The 18,414-nt window shown below is 43.1% G+C and overlaps 1 protein-coding gene across 3 annotated transcripts in view; it reads right to left on the reverse strand.

Annotated features, from left to right (window-relative positions):
* PCSK5 (proprotein convertase subtilisin/kexin type 5) overlaps positions 1-18,414 on the reverse strand; it is a 463,938-nt gene that overhangs the window by 195,138 nt on the left and 250,386 nt on the right. For all 3 annotated transcript variants that reach the window (XM_035029028.1, XM_035029027.1, XM_035029029.1), the window contains exons 11-13: positions 15,958-16,075; positions 14,571-14,759; positions 4,670-4,806 (exon numbers count right to left, since the gene is read on the reverse strand). In XM_035029028.1, coding sequence (XP_034884919.1) covers positions 4,670-4,806; positions 14,571-14,759; positions 15,958-16,075 — 444 coding nt within the window. The remainder of the gene's footprint in view (positions 1-4,669; positions 4,807-14,570; positions 14,760-15,957; positions 16,076-18,414) is intronic.

Genomic DNA, 18,414 nt, shown 5'->3' on the forward strand with positions numbered 1-18,414 from the left:
AAAGATGCCCACTCTTGCCACTTTTAGTCAACACATGGTACTGGATGTTTTGGCTGTAGCAAACAGACAAGAAAAAGAAATAAAAGACATACAAATTGATAAGGAAGAAGTAAAAGTGTCACTAATTGCAGATGACATGACATTATATATACAAGACCCTAAAGACTCCATCAAAACTCTAGAATAAATGAATTCAGTAATGTTGCAAGATACAAAATTAATATTTGGAAATCTGCTGCCTTTCTATACATTAATAATGAAGTAGCAGAAAGAAAAATTAAGAAAACAATCCCATTTACAATTGCACCACAAAGACTAAAACACCTAGGGATAAACTTAACCAAGGAGGTGAAAGATTTAGAGTCTAAAAACTATAAAACACTGATGAAAGAAATTGAAGATGACCAAAAAATGGCAAAATAGTCCACGCTCATAGATTAGAAGAATTAATATTGCTAAGATGTCCATACAAATAATACTAAAATTTGTGTGAAACTACTGAAGACCCCGAATAGCCAAAGAAATCTTGAGAAAGAAGAACAAAGCTGGAGGCATCACAACCCCAGGTTTCAAGATCTCCTACAAAACTGGAGTAATCACAACACTATGGTACTGGCACAAAAACAGACACATAGATCAATGGAATAGAATAGAAGGCCCAGAAATAAACTCACATTTATATAGTCAATTAATCCATAACAAAGAAGTCAAGAATATTTAATGGGGAAAAGATAGTCTCTTCAATAAATGGTGTTGGGAAAAACTGGACAGCTGCATGCTGAAGAATGAAACTGGGCTGCTTTCTTACCCCGGACACAAAAATAAACCCCAAATAGATGAAAGACCTAAATGTGAGACCTGAAACCATAAATCTCCTAAAAGAAAACACAGCCAGTAATTTCTTAAACATTGCCCTTAGCAACATACTTATGGATATGCCTCTTTAGGAAAAAGAAACAAGAGCAGAAATATACTATTGGGACTACACCAAACTAAAAAGCTTTTGCACAGTAAAGGAAACTATCAACAAAACAAAAAGGTAACCTCATGAATATAAGATATTTGCAAATGAAATATCTGATAAGGGGTTAATATCCAAAATGTATAAAGTACTTATACAGCCTGACACAAAAAACCCAAACAATCTGATAAGAAATGGGCAGAGAACCTGGATAGACACTTTTCCAAAGACACAGATGGCCAACAGACACACGGAAAGATGCTCAACAGCACTAATCATTAGGGAAATGCAAATCAAAACTACAATGAGATATCACCGCACACCAATCTGATTGGCTAAAATAAAAAAGACAAGATACAACAAGTGTTGTTAAGGATGCAGAAAAAAAGGAAGCCTCATGCACTCTTGGTGGGAATGCAAACTGGTGCAGCCACTCTGGAAAACAGGATGGAGGTTCCTCAGAAAATTAAAAATAGAAATACCCTACAATCCAGTAATTTCACTACTGGATATTTACCCCAAAAACCAAAAACACTGATTCAAAACGATAGATGGAGGGGCACCAGGGTGGCATAGTCAGTTGAGCATCCGACTCTTAATTTCGGCTCAGGACATGATCTAGGGGTCCTGGGATCGAGCCCCGTCTTGGGCTCTGTGTTCAATGTGAAGTCGGCTTGAGCTTCTCTCTCTCTCCCCCTGACCCTCCCCACACTAGTGTGCTCTCTCTAATAAATAAATCTTTAAAAAAAGATATATGCACCCCTATGTTTATTGCAGCATTATTTACAATAGCCAAGATGTAGAAGCAACCTAAGTGTCCACTGATAGATGAATGGATAAAGAAGATTTGGGGTATATATATAGTTGCATAAGAGCGCGCGTGCACGCGCGCGCGCACACACACACACACACACATTGGAGTATTACTCAGCCATAAAAAGGAATGAAATCTTGCCATTTGTGACAACATGGATGAATCCAGAAGGATTATGCTAAGTGAGATAGGTGAAACAGAGAAACACAAATACCATATGATTTCACTCATAAATACATAGAACAAACTGGTGGTTGCCTGAGAGGAAAGGGATGGAAGGATGAGAAACATCAATGAAGGAGAGTGGGAGGTTCAGGCTTACAGCTTTGGAATGAACAAGTCACAGGGATGAAAGGCACAGCACAGAGAATAGAGTCAATGGTAATGTAAGAGTGTTGTGTGGTGCACATGGTGGCCACACTTGTATGAGAACAGCATAATACAGACTTGTCTAATCACCATGTTGTACACCTGAAACTAATGTAACGTGTGTCAACTACACTTCAATTAAAAAATCCTTAATATATGTTTTAATAATAAACAAATGGGAAGAAACAATAAAGAAATAGGAGCTCAGTTTGGAATCAGGAACCTTTATACTTGGGAATGATTCTACCATTTAATCAGGCTAGAAAATTCTACATCTCCAAGTGAATTTCTATTAGCTTACTAAAGAAATCCCTCATTAATTAGAGAAACTTTCCATGGGGCTGTACACCACAGAAACAATGATAGAAACACACACATAGAAGTAGAAGTCCCTTTTCAATGTTGTGACTAATCCTAAACTGGAAGGTTGGTTAAAGGAAGGATATCCAAAGACTGTGAATCTATCAAAGCCTCCTGACCCCAGGCCAGTAATAGCATTAGGGTATCTCTCTTCTGGCAGAAAAGAACATCTGTAAAATGACTAGAAGTGACTGGAATTACAAGTGAACATTTAAATGGCATAAGGAGAAGCCAATGCTATGAAAGAGACAACTCTAGATTATCTGAGCTACTGCTGAGAGCCTCTAACACAGATGATCATCACCAACTCTGGAGGGACTCTGAACTCCTGGAGAGCAGAGAGCTTTACATTCATGGCCCCTGACCCTTGCACATAAGTACCAGGCCTACTAGGAGTGTGCCCCAAGGGGCAGTTTGCTCTTGTGGGGAGGAGCATTTTGTCACTGACATTTAGAGTTGCATCGTGACAATAAAGAGGAGAGACACTTTTAGTCAGTTTTATAACTGTCTTATATTCTCAACAGATAGTATACCCCTATGTCTGTGCCATAGGCTGCACCACCCCCCCCGCCCCCACCCCTTGGTACACAACTGCCACATCTGGAGAGTGATTATTTCCCTGGGATCTCTTGAGACAGAAGAGCCCTTAACTGTCACCTGCCGATGGATCCACTAGGGTCAGGCAGCATAGCCATGTCACCATGCCACCATTGACCCTGTGTGCCATGACCCAGTATATCTCTATCACATGAGCATTGAGCATGGCCTGGAAAGAGAAAGGGAGGGGAGAGGAATTTCCTGAGGACTAAGTAGATTAGGGACCAATGGAAGCATCTAGAAACCAGGGTCTAGTTTATTTTAATGTTTTCGATCAATCCTGCCTTGTTGACAAACATTTGATTTCTCCATCACACTTTGGCAACCATTGTATTCATGATGCATGCTGGAGGTGAGCTGGACCTGGATACTCTTTAACAAATCTTTTATCCTGATTCATTGCCACCTTGCCACCATGCTGGTTTTAACCTCCCTGAGTGTGGGTCTGCTGTGGCAACACAGAGGAAACACGTCACAGAATTAGGGAGAAGAGATCGCCAAATTCGTGGCCAAAAACAGATCTCTAAGAATGAGTACCTTTCCTTGACTGGTGGGCAAAAGTATGGCAAATGCATGCTTCATTCCTGTGTTCTGCTGCGTGCCTCCTTTGCCCTATGCAACCCACTGTTACCTGAGTAATACACACCCTTACAGTGAATTACACAATGTCTAGGTTAATTTATTCTGCAATCAGCAGAGGGCTAGAAATGGATATCCATCAGTCCGAACATGCCCTCAGGCCTGGATCTTCTGCAGGTGGACGGCAGAGAGAGAGCACTGAGAAGCACAGATTTGTTAGATGGTTGCAGATGTATCCACGGCTGGGTGGGAGCTGGGGTGCTTGTCAAACAGATCATCTGCCACTGAGCCAACTACTACGTAGGGCTCCATTGTGGACAACATAGGGTGCTGTGAAAACCTGTTCAGTCTCCAGCCCCAAGCTACATTTGTACTTTCCCTTACTTTGTGTTACAAACAAGCTTCATGTATTAGCATGAGGATGGAGATAGACCATGTGCTTCTGTTAACATTGTAATTTCCACATTTTACTTATCTAGAAAGCATTCCTTTTCCTTAGCTCTTAGGCTCACATGGGGCAGAATACCATCATTCATTTTCTTTACTGGTAACCAGTTAAGCTGGCACAAGTCAAGCTCAATGTCTTGTGTGCACTGAAAATTAATTTTAGAATAAATTCAGAGGAACAGATAACTAAGGAAACTGTCTCTTCTCATGACCGTGCAATTTAGCCTACCTCAGGTAGATGAGGCTGACTTGCCTCTGGGGGGAAGCTGGTTAGAGATGTAGATCATATATTCTGAAACATCAATCAATAGCTGCCACATTTTATCCCGTACTCATATCAAAACATTTATTCTTTAATCCTTCAATTATTATCACTCAAATGGTAATGCTGAGAACTGGAATACATACAGGTACTCAAACTACAGGATCACATGAAAAAGGATGATGTTGATATATAAATGTAAAAACACTTCCAGGCCAAAATACATTCCATTATTTGTTTTCTGCAGAGTAAACCAAATGATAGAAAAGGGAATTCTTACCTGGAGTCTTGAAGTTCCTCAGCTGGGAGGGGGTATCGTAAACTTCAAGGATCCAGTCACCGGTGGCTCGCTCTCCCCAGCAATGAATGGTCATGAACTCCCAGTTTTTAAATCCTTCCATAGAATGATCAAAGAGCCTACGAGAGAATCAGAAAGCATTGTTTTGTATGTTATTTAGAATCCAGTAAAGGTCAAGTCAAGACCATGACCAGTCATCTTTTTGTAACCATCAGCAGGTTCAGCTCAATACTGGAGGCTGTCTTCCTCCTGGAGGTTGACCATTAGTAGACCCAAACGCATGTCTTTGTTCTACCACAGGCAAATAGGCACAGGGATGGCCTTGTAATAGCAAATCTGGAAGTGGTAAACATTTGGGTATCCAGAAAACCAGGCTGTGACTCTACCCACAAGAGTGATAATATCAAGTATTAAAGATGTGGAGCAACTGAAACTCTCTTACGCTGCTAATGGGAATGCAAAATGGTACAACTGCTCTGAAAATAGTCTGGTAGTTCTTACCATGTAACTCAACAATCCCCCTCCCAGACATTTACCTGAGAAGTGAAAACATATGTTCACACAAAGAACTCCACATGAATGTTCACAGCAGCTTTATTCGTAATCCTTGAAAACTGTTAAAAACTCAAATGTCCCTCAGCTAGTGAATGGGTAATCAAGTTCTGGTATATTCATATGACGAAATACTACCCAGTAATAAAAACTATTGAACTACTAATAAATGCAACAACATGAATTAGTTTCAAAAGCATTTAAACTAAATGAAAGAAGTCAGACACAAAAGACTATGTGCTGTAGGATTCAATTTATATGACATTCTAGAAAAGGAATATAAACAGAAATAGATCAGTGGATGCCAGGGGCTGGGAGGGAAGAGGGGGCATGGTGGAAGTTCTGGGGGTGATAGAATTGTTTTATATCTTGAAAATAACGGTGTATGGTTATACAACAATATTTGTCAAAACTCATTAAGTTACTCATATTAAAAAGTGAATTATATTGTGTGTAAATTATGCCTCAGTAAAAAGACCCTGCCACTCATCTTAACCAGTTCAGGGAGTCATGCCTGGAAGTCCAGCCTTCATTCTACTCTTCTAGCTCTTCTAATGGTTTTCTAAGCTCTGAATTCCCTATATGAAATCTCTTTCTGCTTGAAATAGCTAGAATTGTTTCCTGTGATATAATCCTGAGGAATATAAAATATGAAAACATTAAATAAAAGAAAACAAAATCCTCATTAAGAATAAAGAGATGTCGGGGCGCCTGGGTGGCTCAGTCGGTTAAGTGTCTGCCTTCAGTTCAGGTCATGATCCCAGGGTCCTGGAATCGAGCCCCGCATCAAGCTCCCTGCTCAGTGGGAAGCCTGCTTCTCCCTCTCCCACTCCCCCTGCTTGTGTTCCCTCTCTTGCTTTGTCTCTGTCAAAAAAAAAAAAAAAAAAGGAAGAAGAAGAAAGAGATGTCAATAGATAATGTATAAAACAAGCACATGAAGAAAGACATATCATTTATATAGGCACATTATATAGAATTGACAACCCAAAGAAATATTAAGAAGATTTCTATAGAGGGGTGCCTGGCTGGCTCAGTCAGTAGAACATGCAACTCTTTTTTTTTTTTTTAAGATTTTATTTATTTATTTGAGAGAGAGAGAGACAACGAGAGTGAGAACACAAGCACGAAGAGTGGGAAAGGGAGAAGCAGGTTTCCCGCTGAGCAGAGAGCCTGACATGGGGCTCAATCCCAGAACCCTGGGATCATGACCTGAGCCGAAGGCAGATGCTTAATGACTGAGCCACCCAGGCACCCCAGAACATGCAACTCTTGATCTTGGGGTTATGAGTTCAAGCCCCATGTTGGGTGTAGACCCTACTTAGAAAAGATTTCTATAGAGATGGGACATAGAAGGTTAAAAACTAAAAGATGGGGCAAGAAACTGATTTTTTTTTTAAGAATATTTAAAAAAAATTACGTGCGTCTAATATTTTTGTTGAAAAATAATAAAACTAGAGAAAGAATTTGAGAGCTAGAGAGGCAAACAGAGAGGCAAAAACAATCCTAGTATTGTCTTAGGAGCAACCATGTCCAGTTACCGGGACATAACTGTCCTTCCGTGGAGACAAAGTTCATGGCAACTGGATGTTGATGGCTATTCAAAACATGCAATCAACTCTCCTTGCTTTAATTTCATGCTCACCAAGGAAATTGGTGGGTATAATCTGACATTCTATGTATATCTTCCCATTGGGAGAAAAAGTGCCCTTCTGAAACCAAAAATAAACCAGTTTAATCTCCTTATAATTTAATATACTAGAATTCTGATTTTTTACATACAAAAGCATTCTATCAATACGTTTGAGGATCCCTCTAAAATGACAGCTGGATCCTGAAACTGAAGGGTTGGTTGGCATAACTGGAATGTATTAGGTAAATGGCGGACACTCGGCAGTTTTCCCTAGAGAAACTCAATAAACAGGAAAATCACCTCTATGTGTTCCTCAGCCCTTAGAAGAAGAAAAAGGGCAAGTAGTTATCGGCATTGGCAAAGTGTCCCACGGCTGGAAAATTTGAGAAAGGCCGAGGTCGAGTCGAACAGATCTCTTTACTGGAGAACATCACAGATCTCTGGGATGTTCAAATACGTTTTGTTAATTTCCATAATGGGGTTAATGGTAGGAAGTAATTTTCAAAGCTTCTATGAGTGAGAAGCCCCTTTTTCTCTTTTTAGAATATCTGTATATTATCTATAAGGGTTAGTTCTGAACAGAGGAGTGTGGCGTTTCAATGAGAACCATATTGGATGCGGTGGCTTACCCTCATGGTAACAGGGATGGAAATAGTGGCTCCTTACATGAATGTCTTCCTGGTATAAAAGATTGATTAAAGAGCTTCATTAGATTAGGGATGGTGCATTTTGTGGAGATCCCATAATGCATGCACTACCACGACAGGGCTTGGTTCATAAGCTTATGGCTTAAAACTAGACTTGGCCAGGAAGAAACTGCTGGCTCATCATATAACTGACTTACATACAGAGAGTCCTTCACGTAAACCCAGAGGGTGGGTATGCTGGATGCAAAGGAGAAACAGCGGTGGGGAAGGAGGAGGCTTTTCAAATCTCCCTTCCTCTCAGACAGATGTTACAGAGGGGAGTATGTTGACGGAGACATGCGTGGAGGCAGAAACCAATCTAGAACCACTTCTCAGCCCACAGAGTTCTGATTTAGGCTTGAGATCACTGAAGCCATTGTGCCTTTTGAGGGCACTGAAGCAACAACTTGTCACATAATACCTTTCCAAGAGTGCCAAACTTAAAAGCAATTCCCAAACAGTTTAGACAGAGCAGTTGGCTCATTGCCTCACGTCCAAAAACTACAAAGGAGACTTAAGGCTGCCATCACATGAGGGGCAGTCTTGTTTCCACAACCGTAGCCAACTTCTAATTACTCATGGGTCAATTATTTGACTGCTGGATTAGCGGACCCTGTGTTTCTCCCCTTCTACCCTTTCCTGTCCACCTTTGAAAATCATGCCATTGCTGCCAATCACTTTTAAATCACATTCGGAACCCAAATTAAATATAAACCGGGTGCCAAGAAGAACTATCCATAATCAGCATTCAAATAAGTGTTTCAAAGCCCGAATATAAATGGGCTTTGTCAATCTGGCTAAGCGGTTGCCCACCCCGGTCTCTTCCCTTTATGCAGAGCTGAATGCTCATTAATTTCATGTGGACATAAAAGTTGAGGAGACGAATTAAAAATGCAGCCAAACACGATCATTGCATTTTGCTAAAGGAGTTGATGGGGAAAGAAATAGACACTGATTACTGCTGTTGTTTCGACTAGCTGGCCATTCACGTTTCTAATCTCACCCCGTTCTTTATTTTTTTCTGGTTCAGCACTTAAAACTAGTCCCGATTTTTTTGGCACCGTAACAATGATCAACCCGGCCTCATCTGTACATCACAGAAGGTAACGCTGGTAGTAGATTCAATTTGTGTTGCAAACAACACCCTTCCTCAAGTCAAGCAAGTGTCAAAGCACTGGACACCAGCTAAAGAGATTCTCATTGTGTGGTCTCCATTGATCAACTAAAAAGTCCAATGCCCAGTCTGAACGTCTGCGCTGGGCCAACGGTGAAGAAACCCAACACATGCTAACGTTAGCATGGATAAAATGTCAGTAAAGCAGGGCCAGTGTGCGGAAGGCTGGAGTAATTAACTCCATGGCCGATCCACATCCTCTGTTGCAGCGAAACCCCGTCAGAGTGGACTTCATAATCATGTGCTCGATGAAATGATATATGCCTGTGATAGCACAAATTATGCATTCAATTATTAAAATGGTGCTCCACAGCCCTATCCCTGTGAGCGGTTTTCAAATAAATTACTTTGGATGAAGCCTGGTAGAAAAGACGGCCATTAAGTGCAGTGCATCCTTCTGAGGAATTAACTCAGGAAATAACTCATATAATTAGTGTAAGCTTTCTTCCCCCCTTTCACTTAAAGAGTCTAGCCAATGTGTCAAGGCTACAACATTCTTCAGTGGTGTTATGGCAACTAAATAACAAGACATTTTATAAGTACTGACAGCTATGTGTTATCATATAATTATTTCTAAAGTTATAAAGGGATCTTAATTTCAGAATCATCTACTACTCCCCAAACAGTATTTATGTTCATTACGGAATTAGACTTTAGACAGGTATTTTTAGAAGTTGCCTTTTTCTTTCTTTCTCTGTCTCTTAAAATACTTAATTATTATTTTCTTTTTAGGGCTTTATCACAATTTAACGTAGAACTTACAGAATGCTTGAAGCGCTCATTTGGCTTAATTGTCATTCAGTTTTTTATTTTCTTTAGCTCTGTTCGACTTTTGCAAGTTTTAAATGATTTGCTTCTGAAATAGGGTATTTAAAATGCACTAAGTTTTTCTGTCTCTCCTCATCGAAGTTACTTCTTTAAGAAAGGTTGAGAGAGAGGTACTAGTTCTAGAGCTTTGGAATACCTAAAAAGAGGAGTTTTTAAGAAAAAAGGAACTTTCAACCTGCATACTATTACTTACTGACCAGGCCCAAAATGCATTCCTTCTCGTGGATCTATGATGTCGCACATAATCTTGCAGATTTATTCCATTTAAGAGTGGATGCCTTTTATCTAAGTATCTGTTTTCGATTACAGACGCCTTTGTAAATTACTCGCACAGTACCCAGCAGTGTTCTGCCCACAAGTCTTTTAAGGACACGAACAAAACAAGAATGTTGTATGAAAAGCTGGGTGATCTTTTTGAATCGGTGAGATTGAAAATGTGGTCCGTGGACAGGCAGCTTCCGCATCACCTGGGAGCTTCTTAGAAATGCAAATTCATGGACCTCACCCAGACCTACAGGATCAGACTCTGGGAGAGGGGCCCAGCCGTGTGTGTCTGATGGAGTCATCCACCAGGTGCTTTGAGAAGCACTGTGTAAACAAGGGTTAGCACTTATTAAGCGCTTACTGTGTGTTCCAGAAGCGGTGCTAAGGACTTGCTGTATGTGATCCCTTTCAATGCTTGTGACAACCATGTGAGGAGGACACTAACCACAGCATCTATTTTCTAGATGAGAGACTTGCTTTTCAAAGTCGAACGTAAAAATGGGCGAAATCCAGACAGGCCCAGCTCTAACGCCAAAGGTTCTACCTTCTTTTGGGGCAAGGAAGACGGTTCTTATGGTGAGGCCTTATTGGAATGCAGAATTTCCACTGCAGAAGTATAATTTTTACTGCAAGCCACAAATGCACTTAGTTGGCATGATACTTCACAAATGTCAATGGTCTGTCATTGAACATTTGGGCAGCAACAGAAGTGACTCAAATATAAACACCACATTTAAACATATTTAATTATAGAAGCCTATAGGCTTTGCAGACTCGAAAGTGTACCTTCTCTCTACTTAAGACCATAATTAGAAGCAGAGATATTTGTCTGTAATCAAATTTAGAAAGACAAGGAAAAAAGGTTCAGCTTTCAGTCAGAAGCCAAAATTTGGAACAGAGGGCCACGACAGCTACATTAAATCTCAAACTCACTGACTTGCGGGGAGGGGGAGGTTCAGGGGAGAAAGACCGCTTTTCATAATTCTAACAAATGCAGCTGAAGGAAGAATCTGGTGAAGCCAGCTTTTGTTGGAAAACTTTTACACAGGCAGAATTTGAATACGTGGTGGTATAAAAAAAAGGCTAAATCTGAAGTTGTGCCTGTCTAAAAACATGTTAAAGGAACCCAAGCCCACCTAGACTCCCCCCGGCCAATGCAAGACCTCCAGATTCTCTCCAGAGGTAAAGCATTTTTGCTGATTATTCAGCGTGGCTTTTTGTGAGGCGGGGTGCACAGGCCAAGAGGAGGACCAGGAGGGTGGGAGGGCAGGAGAAAACAAAGGGATTAGAAGAAACTAACCATTTGCCCATTCCAGGCCTGCTCTGTGAACTCAGTGCTCCCACCCACTAAATTATCAACCTGGCTTGCCAGGGGTGCTCGCATGCTGGGCTAATGGGGCACGCTCAAGTTGGACTAGTTCTGAACGCTGCCGAGTGCCTTCCAGGGCCCAGCACCTGCAGATGCTTCCTCCAACAGCTGTTCTCCACGGGAGTTCTAGCAAGTGCCCGTCAGCCGGGACGGGGAGGCACTGAGGGCTTCCAGACGGCCCACACGGGCCAAGTGCTCAGCGACCTTGCGGAAAATCGATTCCCAAGGAATTGTTGTGTTGTGGGGATCAACAGCACTGAAACACACGGGGACAGCTCTCGGCCACCTCAGCTCTACCTCTTCATCTCAAATGACCCCTCACATAAGGAAACTTCCTGTTGTGATCGTTGAGAGGTCTCTTTCAACTACATGCTATTCTTCGCTTTACTGTGGTCCTCCTTAGAAATCTTGACTTCTTTGAAAGAAAGATAAGTGTCCAACCGGGGAACCATTTATTGCTCTCATTAATAATCTCTGACACACAATTTCCTTCCAGAACCTGACCTATCCACCTTTCCTTGAGGAAGTATTACTGCCTTGCAGGCCAACGTGAAGGACACCAGGAGGGGAGTAGGCCTTCCCTTCAGCCTGTCCCCACCCCTCTCCTATGCTGCTCGTCCTCAGCGCCCAATCCAGGCAAGGGGCCTTGAAACATGGCCAAGGTGAGGGGACACAAAGACTCCCGGCCCCTAGGTCAGAGACTAAAAGGTTCTGAGTAGAGAGTTCCTCTCATAAAAGGAAAGCTTCAGAACATGCTAGAAGGAAGAAAAAAATGCCAAAAGAAACGGTCTTTCCCTAACTGCTTCGGTTGAAGGGATGCTCCTAGCATCAAGCACAGCAAGGGCAGGGGAGTCTGGCCTCGGACGCCGCATGTGCTTTTGGGACTGGGTGCCACTGCTTTAGGCTTCAGGGGTCCGCTGCTTAGAGTGATGTGTTCGGGGAACGGCGGACAAATGAATTCACAACATCCGTTACACCTCCGGGGTGTCTCCAGCCCTTCTGCCCCCCGGTCCGCCCACCACCTTTGGGCGGCTACTTCCTTTCAGTACTGACATGAAACACATACAAAAGAGCAGCCCTTGGAGAAAACGTTCCAGGGAAGTCACCCGCCGGGTAGCAACTTTATTCCCAGGGGGGTCTTGATGGCCGAGACTGAGGTCAACTTCACCACCGCTGGTCACTGCGCATCTGAAATACGTGCTTCCTTTGTCGGGCACAAGTCAGGCGGCAGTGCTGGGCTGGGCACGTGGCAAAGAGCCAAGCAGGTGTCGGCCCCTGCGCATGGGCGCGGACTGAAGCCCGTGCCGTGGCAATCCACCAAATCCTGCGACGGGGCCACAGCCCCTCTGCTTCCCAGCCTCCTGCCTGAAGTCACTCCGGGGGCAGGCCAACTAGAAACGCTGCAGTAGGCAGGAAAAGCCCAGAAAGCCTGAGGACTCTGAGTTTTCCAAACCCCCAGCGACCGTGAAGGGACGGTTTTTCTAGAACAGAGGAGGACCAAGGGGGCAAGGAGGCAAACCTTTGCGCCGCCGTGTTTCACCCGGATACTCCCTCAACTTTCACGCAGTTGAATGAAGGCAAAGGAAAAGAAAGGGCAATGGAGGAAAAGGTCTTCCCTCGCTTCAGTAGCAACAGCTGGGGTGACCTCCTAGTGGCGGAACTGTGCATCGGAAGGCGTCGCCCGCTGGAAAGAAGCACTGACCCCTGCTTGCGGCTGGGGGACGGCATGGGTGGCACGTCCAGGGATCCGAGGCCAAAGCAGCCTGCCCTTCTCTGCACCTGCATCCACTTATTCTGGCAGAGCTGTGCTGCATAAGGCACGAAGCCCACATTTTCCCACGCCCCAGTGGAGGACGTTAGGTTTTAAAGAACGCGAGTGGGCCAAGCACAGATGTCAAATGTAATGAAAGATTTCGGGTTCTGGACTCCCAGTCACTGTCATCCAGAATTGCGAGTGCTCTCTCTCTTTCTCCCAGTGCTAGAGCAGATGAAGTTGGGGATTTTGCTCAGTCTTGCTTTTGGTTCTGCAGGGTTGCATCAGCCCCTGGCCTCTCAGCCCCAATGGCCTGTTGTCAGTCCTAACAAAGCCCACCACCGCCCCGGCCACCTGGCTATGTGGGCAGGTGGCTATGTCTGCATAAAAGCCTGGCTCTCGTTTGGACTATATATGTCATTCATGATAAGACTTTTGCTCCCAGTATGTGTTCGTCTTGGAGGAAAAAAAAAGATCAAATTGAAGAAGCAATTAGGCTTCTAGCTGTGGTTTATATTTTAGAACCATAGAGGGGACGGAGTGTAATTTAAGACAACCTGACATCTTCCCATTCTGGTCCCAGTTTTTGACAAGCACCTGCTGCCCATGCCCCCAACCATTCAAAAACCTATGGAGCAAAAGAAAACTGGTGCTAGAACATTCTGGCTTTTTAGCAGGATCGTGGCAATACAGCTACCTCCTGGCTCAGTGTTTGGAGGGAGCAGGGAAAAGGCAAGAGGCTAAGAAGAGAAACTGAGTACCCTCTTGAGCAGTAAAGACTAAAGGGCCAACCTTTAGAATACGGGTCAGCAAATTACAGTCAGTCTTCAAGCCAAATCCAGCCTGTTGTCTGTTTCTGTAAATAAAGTTTTATTGGAAAAAAGCCATGCCCATTCATTCACACTGCCTAGGGGCTTTTGGGCTCTGAGGCAGAGCTGAACAGTTGCCACAGAAACATGGCCTGCAAAGCTCAAAACATTTACTAACAGGCTCTTTGCAGAAAAAATTTGCCCACACCTGTTTTAAAACAAATAGAACTTCCTTTAAGGTTGGACAAGGCCTGGGCAAGAGGATTCAGTTAATCTGTAACAAATTCCGGCAGACATTTTGGACAGGGGGGAGAATCTCAAAGGCCTAAGGAGTTAGTGCTCTGCATTTCCTTGTTAGGATAAACAACAACAGGCGGCCTTCAATTTTTCTGCGGCATCCTTGCGATATTACCCGAGTATTAAATGTTACACTGTCCCATTCCTACAGATTCTAGGCAGTTTTACATTCCCTCATTTACTTAAAGATTTTATTTATTTATTTTAGAGAGGGGGGAGGGGTGGAGGGAGAGGGAAGGAGAATCTCCAGCAGACTCCCCGCTGAGTGCGGAGCCCGACATGTGACTTGATCTCAGGACCCCGAGATCATGACCTGAGCCGAAATCAAGAGTCGGCCGCTCAACCGACTGAGGCACCCCGGCGCCCCTGCACCCCCTCATTTATGTATGGGCAGTAAGAGCTCTGACTGTCCCATCCTGACATCTACGTGCCCCCTTAGTTCTTCGTGAGTCAGGAGCAGGTGACGCTTTCTACCTTCCACAGCAGCTGAGTGTTGGTGTTGCCAGAGGCCATCCCAGTACCTGTTGGCCAAAAGCTGGGACCTGGTTCCTGAGGGCGAGGTCAGGTAGATGGCCAGGTCTCCCCTCCTGGGATGGGTGATGGTTATGCGCACAACTACGTGCTCCAGGTAGTTGACGTGGTGGTTGGGGTTATCAGAACAGCCCGAAGCTTTGTAGATGGAGCGCACCGCACTGTTGGGGCGGATGGTCCTGCAACAGAGAGAGACAGAGTGTGAGCAGAGCACACGCCGGGGCCGGGCTGGGTAAACCTGCGGGCCCGGAATGATGATGTGATGTACCACAAACCACTGGGGGCTGGATACTGAACGACAGAGTGCCATCACCCAAGGTCACTTCAGGGATTGACCCTGGTTATTAGAGAGTAGGAAAGATGCAAGTGAGAGAAAATGGCGGAATTAAAGTTCTTTCCTCGTCCTGCAGGGAGGGCTCTCGAACTTGAGGGTATCACCTTGTTAAAACGCAGAGTGCTGAGCCCCTGCCCGCAACGTCTGATTTAGTGGGGCTGCGGTGGGGTCCAACAATGTGCGTTTCTCGCAAGTTCCCAGGTGACAGTGATGTTGCTGATCTCTGGAATATCCTTTTCGCACTACTGTTGGAGGGTACGGTGGTATGTGGGAGGCTTGGGGATTGCCATGACCTTGGTTAAATCCCTGCTCTACCACTTCCTTGCTCTGTGACCCAGGGGGCACAGGCCTCCTCTGTCCTGAACATTCCTGGCTTCTTCACTAGCTTCCACTGTCCCCCATGAACACTGGGCTCCCGTCACCCTGACGTCAGTTCAAGTTGGGGGTGATTCGTCTCCCACCTCTGAAACTCTGCCTGAATTTTTTTTTTTTTTTTTTTTTTTGCTTTCCTGTTTTTCCTAGGGCTGACTCTCCTTCTTCCTTCATGGTCAAAACTTGAATTTCACTCTCTGAGACTGTCATTGAACCGTAGGAAAGATATGCCCCCTACTTATTTTCTATCTGTTTTACTTCCAACCTATCGTTACCTTTATATACTGTGCTAAAAATATAATTCGTAATTACACGTTATAGGGTGCAGTTTCCAGACTATCAAGTTTAGTTTTTTGGCGTACGCTGACTTAGGGAGAACACTTGCACCATGAAATAGAAATACTGGCTGAGTTGAAATCTCAAGAATGCCCATCTGTAAAGGTCCTCCAAATCCCCTGTTAAGAGATGCTTTTAAGGATCCTTGGGTCCTATTATGTGGATTTAACAGCTTAGCATCCTAGACATTCTATGAGAATTTTACAATTATGTTAGAAAAAAAAAAAACCACGACACAAGCTTTCGGCTTCCACGGACAACAAAGGGCTGTCTGGAGCACTTGTGCTGATCTCTTTCAGGAAATTGCTATGCCGTCTGCTTGCCGCGAGCATTACTTGATTTGTCGGTCTGTGCTCTCCACGCACACGTGCTGCTGAGGAACAGTGGTCCACTTCTCTGCTTCCGTCACCATGGCTTCCGCATCCATCAGTCCAAATCCATACAGGTGGCTCACTATGGGAGGCAAGAGGCTGGTCAGCTTCATGGAAGTTAGGATCAGCCTAGGCTGTCTATGTTGAGTTCTGGCCAAGAGCCCAGACACATCCCTATGGGATCCTAGCGTTCTTTCTAGGCATGATTAAAAAACAAAAAACAAATAAAACAACACATGTGAACAAACCTAACAAGATTATAAAACAGATGTCTGTTATTCAGTGATGACGTATTAGGACTAGTAACAGGACTATCATTTATGGATTATTACCACGTGGCAGGCACTAGACTGTCTTTCTCCACGTAACCCCCTCCACGATCTTAAGATGTTGGTGCTATTGTGATCATCATTCATGAGACGAGAACACTGAGGAACAGAGAGAGACCTAAGACCGAGTAGCAATTCAGAGGTTGAGCTGGATTCTAACCCACGGAGTTTTGCTCCAAGGCCTTAATTGTTAACCACTTCAAGTGATGACCTCATCAATTTTGTAAGATAATGAATAGGTTCAAAAAGAAGGGACAGTGTCCACACCCTCTCTTGGTTCAACAAGAACGTACATGCAAGAAATACCAGTTTTCTGACATATCCAGGAGTTAGGCCGAACATCTCGGAAGACAGCAATTATTACCTTTCCTCCAGCATATGAAAAATTGATTAAACTTTATGCATGCAATATTTGGAGGCCTCTAGACTTTTATGCCAGTGTCTTCGAATGTTGTAATCTTTTGGTTCTCAGTAAGAACACCTATTGATCTAAATCTGAATTTGATATAACGGCCTCAGAAATTTCAATCACATATAGGAATATTTTTTTAAATTAATTAATTTTTTTTGCCCCATCCCCCCACTCCCCTCCCCTCCAGAGACCCTCAGTTTGTTTCCTACATATAGGAATATTTTAACGATGATACGGCAATATCCACATGTGTAGTTCTTTTTAAAAAATACTTTAAAATCCCAGTGAATACTTAAAAAATCTCCACCCTGTATTAAACTGTCTCATATCTTTATATTTAACACAAAGTCACATTGCTACCAGATTTGTTGCCTAAAACATTTTCCTTATAACATTATTTTACATGAAAATGTCTGTCGCTGTCCATGCTTATGGATTATTTCAGTACTTCCGCTTGGAATTCAAGACACTCTATGATATCATCCCATTCTACTTGCACAACAACATCCTCACCAAAACCTGGGCTTTAGAAAGGTCATTCCTTTACAGTTCCCAGTCATACCTTGCTCTTTCTGCCTCACTGCTTTGGCTCATGCTGAGACCTTGGCCTGGAATTCCCTCCCTCCTGCTCTCTGCAGAGTCGCATTCTACTCCTAAGTTCTGGAAGGCTTAGCTAGTCTGTCTTCTCCTTGAAAAATCCTCTGACCAATAAAAGTCAATAGACATTTACTGAAACTCAGCCATCTGTCATGAAGGAACTTTTCTCTTTTCAAGTCCCTATAACTCTAATCAGTTTGTCAGTCCATCTGCCCTTCTGCACATCTAGCTATCCGTCCATCTACCCACACATCCATGCATCTGTGCGTCCATCCAACATTGCGTGACTGCCTTCTATGTGCAAGGCATTGTATTACACACTGCGCTTTTAATTATGTGTCATTAATTGAATTACTAATTAATTCTGTCAACACATATCTTTGTACCCCAACTATATTGTAACCTGCTTGATGGCAGGAACTAGGACTTATATTTCTTCATATGTTTCATGGGATTTAGCAGAACTTTATACAGATGGGGAAAAAATGATTGCATATAAAAAAGGAAAACTGTGTTAGGGTTTGGAAATACTGCTTTACCTCTGCTAATTTGCTAATTATATAATTCTTGGCAAATGAGATAAAACAGCTAACCCACAATTTCCTTGTGATATGACTGGCTATCCCGTCACCATTACTAAGCTGGTTAAGTATTGTTATTTGTCCCATGTGAGAAACTCTTCATCAACACCTATACAAATGTAAGGGCTCATTATTATACTATCAGGTACTTAGACAGGACATACTGAGTAAAACTGAATAAACTTACCTAGAGATAGCAAGAATATATGTGGGATTCTTATACTTGTATTTTTATAACTTCTATTATAAACGATTATTTCTTGATTAAAAAGAGATGTATATTCATTGTAAAAACCTGGAAATACATCCAGAAAAGAATGAAGAAAGCGAAACTCATCAATAACCTCATCACAAATTGCTAACTGCATATTAACAGGTCTGTATCAACAACTCTAGATATTTAGTTTTAGTTACAGGACATGATGCGAGGAGACTGCACCTCCTCAGTTAAAACAGAGTCTACAGGTGACCCACGTGTTATAGGAGAAAGGTCAAGCGTGGG

The sequence above is a fragment of the Mirounga leonina genome, unplaced genomic scaffold (genome assembly GCF_011800145.1).
Source record: "Mirounga leonina isolate KUSES-001 unplaced genomic scaffold, KU_Mleo_1.0 Mir_224, whole genome shotgun sequence".
Classification (NCBI taxonomy): domain Eukaryota; kingdom Metazoa; phylum Chordata; class Mammalia; order Carnivora; family Phocidae; genus Mirounga; species Mirounga leonina.